Here is an 8,915-nt window from a genome sequence, read left to right as displayed (position 1 = left end):
ATGGTGCTGGTCCCTCCAGCACCCCGGACATGGCAGGCTGGCACCATGCAATTGGTATTAAAATAATCAGATCCAGGCAAAACCAGCAGATTTGTTTCTCCTGATGTGCTCCCGATTTCTGGGCCCCGAGGGTGTGATTGCATTTTCAAATTCTCCAGGAAAATAAAAGCTTGGAAATTAGTTTCAGTGCATCAAGCAGACAGCCGGGGGTTGGGGCTCTGGGGGAGCACCCCCTCCCCAAGCATCCTCCTGTAAATGGGGGGCAGAGCTGAGCTTCACATCCCCCCACAACTACAGCTCAACACCATGAAGGGCCCGGGACATCCCCCCCTGTCCCTCTAAACCCTGCCAGGTGTCACCTGGGTCTGAGCATGGTCCCCTCAAGAGCCTAGCACCCCAGCAAGAGTGCTGAGCCTGCACTCACTGCATGGCCCGGACAGTGCCCCGGGAAGAACCGGCTGGTGCAGAACCTGCTGGTGCAGAACCGGCCCAGCAGGGGTGGGAGGTTGCCGGTGCTACCAGACTGGTCCTGGCTGTTCTGCTGGGCGACAGCCAGGGACGGGAGCCCGACCCAAGGCACATCATCCCCTGGGACTCCAGGGCAGGGGGGGTGTTCCGGCCGGGGGGGGGAGCTGCACCAGAGGCTGCACACCAGTTTCCAAGGTGGTGCTGGAGCGGCCCTTACTTGGCTGCCATGGAGCAAGATGGGTGCTGGGGTGACGGGAGAATGCTCTGTGCTCGGTCACTGAGCGAGCCATAGGGTCAATCCCCAGTTCCCAGCCTCAGTTCCCAGGTCCAGTCCACCACGGGGGCTGGGGACACTGGGAGGATGGGGAGGAATGGTACCTGGCGAGGGGAGAGGGTGGCATGAAAGGATCACGGACACGGCACAGGGGGATCACAACACGACACAGGGTGCTTGAAGCAGGGTGTTTGTCGACACACGACGCCAGGCTTGCACAAAAGCCATCTCATTATCCCCTAATTAGTGCCTTGCCAGCTTCTACAATTAACACCCATGCAATGCGGCTGTTCTTGAAGTACACGGAGGGTTAGGAGCACCCTAGAGAGCTGGGGGCCCTGGCAGGGTGCAGACCACCCATGGGCATGCACTGAGAAGCAGCTGATGAGCTGATGAGGATCCGAGCCACCTCCCTGAGCCCCCCAGCTGCTCCTAGACAGTTTGCCAAGGCTCTCCCTGGCTGCAATGGTGCCCTGCACCTCGACATGGCAGCAGGAGGACCTCGTGAGGCTGACGGCACTGCCCTACGCATCCCAGCACCAGAAGGCCGGGAGCAACACCCATACAGGGAGAGGAGGAGAGACTTCCCCAAGCTCAGCTCATGATTTGGAAGCAGCCAGGGTTGGAGTCCAGGCTGCAGGTCCTGCCTCGGAGGTGGCCGAGCCACTCACCCTCCTGCCCGGTGCAGGCTGGCAAGGTGCTCATTCAAACGCTCCTCTCCTTTAGAAACATCAAAGGGAAGCAATCACCCAGGTCTTCAATGGCCTTTCTCCAGCTGACCCAGAAACACGGATCAAGAGCTGTCTCATCCCTTAATTGAGAAGTTGGTGACTTTGAATCTTTATTAAAGAGCTTTGGGTGAATTCACAGATTAAGGGCACAAGGGGCCTCTGCCATCACCCAACCTGATTCCCCGCATACCACGGCCCGAGTGAGCTTGCCCCGCTGCTCTCTTACCAGCCCTGGCTCTCAACAGGAGTGAAAACCGAAACAAAACCAGAACCACAATGGAAACCAGGAGGGTGGGAGGGCCCCGACCTGCCCGCACACAAACCACTCGTTCCCAGGGTATTTTCCAGCTTTGGGATGGTGAAAGGAGAGGGTAGGGCTGTGGGTGGGGGGCTCGGAGAGCGTGTGTGGGAGCAGGGCTTCCCCGGGAGGGTGTGGAGCTGCCAGATCTCAGGGAAAAAAAAAACAAAAAAGAATGAGGCTAAAGAGGAGACAGCACATTCCTCAATGTACTATTTCTGCCTGCTGCGGATTATCGTGTTTCAAGCTAAGGAAAACAGAAGGGGGGGATGCTACTACAAACGCTTGGGAGAGAGAGGAGCAGCTCAGGAGCTGCGCTTTCCCCTCCAGCAAGCAAAGACGGGAGGGAGAAACCTCCAGCCCAGCTGATTCCCAGGAGCACAGATGGAGCAGGAAACAACTCAAGCCCCTGCCCGGCGGCTAAGAGTTCAGGCGGCCTCGAAGAGGATTAAAAAGCCCAACGCTGCCCATCTGGTTGGCGTTTGCAAACACACACGCGTGGAAGGTGGGACGGTGAGCAGACTGGGGGGTGTTGGGGCATCTTCCCCGGGATGCAGCCACTTCATCCTAGCAGCTCCAGGCATGGCCTTCACCCTCCTGCCCGCTCCTGCCCGTCTCCTCCTCTCCTGGTCCCTGCCAGCCCCGCGGCTGCTCCCGCCGGTTTCTATGGGAACTCAGCAGGAAAACACGATTTCTAGCAAGGCCAGAGCCAGCCCCAAGGCAGGCGGGGAGATGCCCCATCCCGGGGGGGTGCCAGGGGGACCCTTGTGCCTGGCCTTCCCCTCTGCCCCCTCCAAGGGACAGATGGGGTGCTTACAGCCCAGTGCAGCAGGATTGGTGCCACGGCATGCTGGGCACCCCAGCATGGGCTGGGGGGGTGCTGCGGATGCTCCCTCCCCCAGGCAGACTCTGGCTGAGGCATGCAGAGGGGACAGGCTTTACACTCGCCATGTGATTTTTATCAGACACGCAAGAATTCTAATGCCTCGGCCACCCTCTCTCTGGGAGTCCTAATCCCAGTTCCAAGGGGCTGGCTCAGGGTGGGGGACGGGGCCAAGCATCCCCCCAGCTTTGGTGGAGGAGGGAAAAGGGGTGCCCCAGGGCCAGGCAAGGAAAATTCATCCTCTCCTGGCCAAGTGAAGGGAATGAGGTACAGGTGCAAATCAGAGCAGGATAGGATCTCTCCTTCCCCATATGAAAATACCATCAGGGTTCAGAGAGAAACCCAGAGCAGCCACACTCACAGACAGAGCCCAGTGCATGTGCGTAAGTGTGAGAGTGGCTGTGCATCTCGGGCTGAGCTATACTGGAGGGGATGGTGCAGTGAGCAGCAGTCCCAGCTCCTGCCCTGCGCTCAGCCCTGGGGATGCAGAGGGGGATGCAGAGTGGGATGCAGAAGCTTTTGACGTGGAGAAGTGGGAGAAACCAACGGGAGAAATCAAGGCTGCTGATTCCTGGCTGCAGAGCAGCACGCAGCACAGCAAACAGCCTCTCCTGCCTGGAAGGATTCCTCCCCCCCTGCAAATGCCCAGTCCCTGGCAGGCCAGTCTGACCCCCTGGATGCCCATGCACCCCCTCCTCACCAGAGCTTGCCTCCCTCCTGCTGGCACAGAGGGATTACACAGCTGCTCCAGCAGCCATGTGGAGAGGGAAGCCGGCCCCCCACACCCAGGGGGCCATGGCACATGTCACGGGGGGGGGGGTTGGCAGGGACAGGCAGTGGATCAAACCATGCCACAGCACAGCCCCACATCACAACCCTCAGAGGATGGCACAGAACCTTCCAAGAGGTGCTGGCAGGGCTGGACCTCCCCTCACAGAGGATCACGAAGGCCGGAGCTGGGGTGCCCACCATGTCCTAAGGGTTGGTGGCCCAGGGTGACCATCCCAGCTCTTCCCATTGGGGTTTCATAGTCTCGTGGCATTATTTAACATTCCCCATCATGTGATGAATCAAACCCTGATCCCTCAGATCTACCAACGGCGCAACAAAGCTGTGATTGAGTGCTCAGGGTAGTGGTTGCAGCTCACGCGCGTCTCCAGCACCGCCAGACACCTTTGGTACAGGGGAGGCCGAGCAGCAGCAGCATCTCGCAGGCCACAGCCATCCCCGAGGCGGTTTTTCTGCTCTCTGCTGAGGAGGAGGAGGAGGAGGAAGAGGAGAAGGAGGAGGAGGCTGGCTCTTCCCTAACAAGCAAGCAGGCAGATGGGAGCCGCGTAGCTCCAGGGAAGCGCTGAGGTCTCTGGGAAGCCCCAGGAGACATGTCGGGCTTCATCCATCCCAACTCGTCCTGGATGCAAAGCTTCCAGCCACGGGTACCAGCCCCACATGAAAGGCTCGGGGGTCCAGCCCACCCGAGTCCCCGGGCACGATCCAAGGGAGGTTGGGGGTGCTAAGCCAAGGCTCCCAAAGCCGCGTCTCTCCCGAAGCCTCGGCGCATCCCACCCCTGCACGCAGCCGGGTCCAAGCTCAGGGGACCCCGACCTGCAGCTTGGGGGTCCGGGGACCAGGGCACATAAACACACCACGGGGAGAGCTCAGGGGTTCTCCGCGTCTCACCGAAAGCAGGAGGGACGAGGGGGGGGTTGCAGGAGGAACCCCTAGGGCAGCCGGGAGGTGCTGTCCCCCGCAGCGCACCCCACTCAGGGCACCCCGGTGGGGCTGGGACCCCGCGGCTGGAGCACAGCTCCCCTCCACCCCCCAGAAAGTGTCACGGTTTAACACTGGCCCGGCAATTAAACCGGATAACAGCTAGCTCTGTCCCCCGCTCCCCGGTACAGGTCCCCGATGAGGCGATGCTCCGCCTGCCCGCGCCCCCCTCCCGCAGCTCCCGGAGGCAGGAAGAGGAGGAGGAGGAATAGGAGGAGGAGGAAAGGAGCCGCGCTGTGGGCACTCACCGTGGGCGGCGAGCAGCGGCCGGGACCCCCCCGCTGCCTACGGGCGCAGCATCCTCCCCGACAGCCCCATCCCGAGCAGAAGCCGCAGCTGCAGCCCGTGCCGGAGCGGGAGCGGGAGCTGGGCATGCTCAGGGGCCGCCGAGCAGCACGTGATGCCGGGCTGGCACCGAGCACGGCGGGGGGGCCGCTCCTGCCGCCCCCGCCCCGCTGCCTCCCCCTCTCTCTTCCCCCGGCATCACCGAGAGCGGGGGACCGCACCGCCTCTTCCCCCTGCCAGCATCACTCTGAGGGAGCCGCCACCGTGTGACCCCTCCCTCTATCCCCCCTCAGCACTTGAGGGGGGACGGGGAGGGTCGGACCACACTGCTTCCCCCCTGCACAGCCTCGCATCCCTGGGGTAGAGCCAGGACCGCGCTCCCCCGTGCATTCCGGCACCAGGGGGTCACCTGCACCGTGCGTCCCCCCCAGCATCCTGCATCTCTCGGGCTAGGAAGGGGCATTTGTTCCCAGCCACTCGGTCCCCAAGGCTATGCCAAGGGCCATCGGGGGCTCAGGAAGGGCTGCCGGGACCCTTCCCCAGTCCTGGTGACTCCCAGACTCAGGGAGGCACTGAGGAACTGCAAACTCCAGCCCTACCCCAATGGTTCCGTTCCCTAATTCTGCCTGTCAGAGCACCCGGGCACCCTACCTGCACCCAGCCCATGTGGCTGGGGTCTCAGACCCCGCAGCACGCAGGGACCCTCCATCCCCCGAGACCGAGCTGGCCCGGGGGGAGACGACCGCTCTCCAGGAGGGAAAAACCAGCGTCTGCCCTCGATGCTGTTATCCTCTCCGTTAGCCACCAGCGTTAGAGGCTGGGGAACGGGTGGCTTTCACTGCTCTGCCGCCTGTATCCCCTTCTCCTTCCCCCACAACAGAGGGGATACAGGCAGGGGATCCCCTCCTTCTTCCCCCACATCGCCACAGTTACACCCTGTGCCTGCAAGTTGTCCCCTTCTCCAAAGCCACTGTCCCCTGTTCAGCAGGCAACCGGGACCCGCTGGGGTAGCTCTACCCTCCTGCTGCCCAGAAGTGCCCCGAGAAACAGCCCAGGAAGAAAGTCGAGGGACTGCGCTGCTCTGGGGGCACACCCCAGCCTGAGCACTCACACACTATACACCCCAGCCGGGTTGGGTGCAGGTTGTTCCCTATCTCCTTGCACAGACAAGAGGTGCAGGGGGCTGCCCCGTGGGCTCCCATCCCACTTCTTACTTTCCAGGGAGCTGGAAGCAGGAGGTTTGCTTGGGGTTTTTTTTAGGGGAAAAGAGCCCTTTTATTAGCAGTGCTACCCCATGGGCTGGCAGAAAGTGCTCAGCATCGCAGAGGCAGCGTTTCCCTCCTCTGCAGCTGTGCACACACGTGTGCAGCAACGTGCGGGGTATGCACGGCGGTGCCAGCCTCAATGCCACCTTGTGTTTGCTGTCACAAAGGCAGAAGCAGCCCACAGCACAGAGGACTCGGGGGGAAGCAGCCCCCCGATCGCAGCCCCCCACACCTCCAGCCCATTCCCCCCGGGCAAGGATTCACAGGCAACGCACTGAGGACACAGTAGCTCCCGAGGGTGACGGTCCCCTCCGTGGAGCAGGATGCGGACAGGCAGCTCCAACCCACCCGGGGAGGTTTGTCACACAGCCAGCCCCACTCTCGGCGATGCTGGTGACTGCACGACTCAAAGACGGGGCTGGTTCAAGGACACCTTGGCTCTGCTACCACGGATTAGACCGGATAATCCCGGTGCTTCGCTCCAGCCCTCAGCGCACCTTGAGATCTTTGCTTTCGCCGGGTTTACTGCCGTCTGAGAACACAGAGAAACCTCCTTAACACGCCAGATAATAGGGACGGGCTCAAAGATCCCGTCTGGAACACCCAGCAGGACCGGGAGCGAGGTGGCGGCGGTGGCAGCCTGCAGCTCTCCTTGTCTAGACACCAGCATCACCCCGCCAGGGTCCCCCTTCCTGGGATGGAGGCAGGGAGGGGGCAAAAAGCAATGGGAAACAACCCGCAGGGATGAACCGGGGCTCCTGGAACAACGCCTGCGGACAGATCCTCACCGAGTTATGCTCCTGCTGCAGACACCCCAACCTAGCACAGCCAGGTCTGTGCTGTGTGCCCCGGGGACCCTCTGCACCCCTGAGCTCCCTTCCCACCGGGTCTGGGTGCTGCAGGGCGCTGGAGAAAGTCCCCAGCTGGGCTCCGAGGGATTTTTCCCGGAGGGATGAGGCAGGGCTGGGGGTTGGCTGGCTCACCCACATCACCCTGGAGCTCCTGGAGTCCTCAGAAGAGACATTTGCATCGGAAACTGCAACTTGGCACAGGATTTTCCTTCCGTGCTGGGACAGGGCGGGATTTGCCTGTCCCAGCGATTGCAGGATCTAGGTGCAAGACGTTACCCAGAGCTGGGTCTGGGTCCTGCTAACCGGGACCATCATGCCCAGGCAGGGACAGGGGACTCCAGCCTGGCCTGGCTGTGCTGTGTTGTCAGCAGCTTTAGCCCCCTAAGGATCACCCTTGGCAGGGCTCCCTCATTGTAGCATCCAAGCAGCCTCTGGGACACTGTCCCACGCACATCTCACCAAACCCAACATGCTCCTTTCTCCCTTGCCAGCAGGACCTCAGAGTTTGTCCAGCTGCTGGGACCGTGGGACTATCACAGCCACATCTGCAGCAGCGTGGGGTGAGCCACAGCAGGGGCACAGGCACCTACCCACCCAAACCCAACACACCCATGGACCCTGGCCCCATCCTCTAGCACCTGGTGCACTCCGTAGACTCCCAAACTCCACTTTAACTGCCCCAGTCCTCTGCTGCACTTGCAAGGATTTTGGTAGCAGAGCCAAGCCCAGGGAGCAGCTTCCTCCCAGGGTGCCATGGCACCTGCAGGCAGGAAGCAGAAGCTTCTCCACTGTCCCTTCATCACTTACTTGATGAAGTAGAAGCCCCCGTGTAGCGTGGTGTCCACCTCCCAGCCTCGGGGCAGCCCTGGAAGGACAGGGCAGAAGAGATGGTCACCTTCCCTCACCCCACACAGCCCCTGCCCTCCCCCACCCGGGCTCTGCTGTGGGCTGGGGTGTTGCATTGGAGCAGCCCAGAGGATCCACTGCTGGATGGTGAGCAGTGCTCAGTGTCACACCGAGGCTCCACTTCATCCCACTCAGAGGAGACTGCGGACACCCTTTGCAGGTGGCAGCACTAGAGAAGGGTAGGAGGACGTGGGCACAGAGCCACGGGATGGTTGTGACACCCGTGGTCAGCTTTGACATGCTCAAAATGTGTTTGTAAAGCGGTTTGGGTATTTTCCCCGTTGGTGACAAGTCTCAGAGACCACAGGGACACTCTGTAGAAGGCAACACTTAAAAGCCCCCCAAGAACATCTCTCCAGCTAGAAACCCTGTGCCCCAGAGATGCAGCACTGCCTCGCTCAGAGACCCCCAAACCTCCCCATCTGCAAGACAGCTCCTGCTGGCTCAGTTTCTTGGGGTCTCCATTGCATTTCTAGAGCATTTCACTGCCTCCACACCTTCAGATTCTGAGCAGTGTCCAGGAAGGGCAGAGAGCAAACACTGAGACCCAGGATCCATCCCTTACCAACACAGGAGAAGTGTCCACTCTGGATGGAGTAGCCTGTGCCAGGGTGCACCCAGCTTGTAGTCTTGGTCTCATCACTGCAAAAAGACAAGGAGTGGGTCTGTCAGCACCAACAGTGGGGCCCATCACTGGGGAAGGGTCTTTGTGAGACGGGTGGCTTTTCCAGCTGAAGTGGACGGGTGGGATTTTAGGGGAAAAAAGGCAACAGCATCCATCAGGCTGGGGTGGGGGTTAGCCCTGGGGAGAGGTAAGTGAGGGGAAAGGAGAGCTGACCGTGTGCAATGGGAAAACAGCCGGACGCAGCTTGCAGCACCCCTTGCTCCGAGCCCCAGCTAAGCCCCCCCCCCTCCAGCCCTAAATAAGCCCCCCCTGGCCCCAGTTTAACCCCAATTCCGGCAGCAGCCAGGCAGGACCGTACTTGATGAAGAAGATGCGGCCGTCCCCGCAGACGCCGTAGGTCCACCTGCCCGGCAGGTCCAGCCAGTCGATGTCATCCGCCATGGGGGTGGCAGGGGGGAGGGAGGGGGGCTTGGGAGCAGAGCAGCCCCGGCGCTCGGCTCGGGAAGTGCCAAGCACCTCCCGGTTCCCCCAGGAGCAACCACTTGCTGAGCTCAGACCTTCC

At 61.4% G+C, this 8,915-nt stretch overlaps 1 protein-coding gene across 1 annotated transcript; it reads right to left on the bottom strand.

Moving 5' to 3' along the window:
* Positions 1-5,973: 5,973 nt before the first annotated feature.
* LOC115599712 (pleckstrin homology domain-containing family A member 7-like) lies at positions 5,974-8,915 on the bottom strand. The gene is made up of 4 exons (XM_030465472.1): positions 8,712-8,915; positions 8,294-8,370; positions 7,630-7,687; positions 5,974-6,503 (listed from the first exon to the last, which is right to left on the bottom strand). The coding sequence occupies exons 1-4, from the start codon at positions 8,792-8,794 to the stop codon at positions 6,494-6,496; spliced, it is 228 nt and encodes a 75-aa protein (XP_030321332.1). The 5' UTR covers positions 8,795-8,915; the 3' UTR covers positions 5,974-6,493.

This window comes from Calypte anna, chromosome 26, assembly GCF_003957555.1.
Source record: "Calypte anna isolate BGI_N300 chromosome 26, bCalAnn1_v1.p, whole genome shotgun sequence".
Lineage (NCBI taxonomy): Eukaryota > Metazoa > Chordata > Aves > Apodiformes > Trochilidae > Calypte > Calypte anna.
The sequence above is the reverse complement of the archived record's forward strand: the minus strand, read 5'-3'. Positions and strand labels throughout refer to the sequence as shown.

Excerpts from the sequence above, each read along its gene's own strand:
- LOC115599712 (XM_030465472.1), bottom strand. The coding sequence starts at position 8,794 with ATGGCGGATGACATCGACTGGCTGGACCTGCCGGGCAGGTGGACCTAC. Across the intron at positions 8,371-8,711 it reads GGCCGCATCTTCTTCATCAA|TGATGAGACCAAGACTACAA; the intron begins GTACGGTCCTGC and ends GTCTTTTTGCAG. Across the intron at positions 7,688-8,293 it reads TGGACACTTCTCCTGTGTTG|GGCTGCCCCGAGGCTGGGAG; the intron begins GTAAGGGATGGA and ends CTGTCCTTCCAG.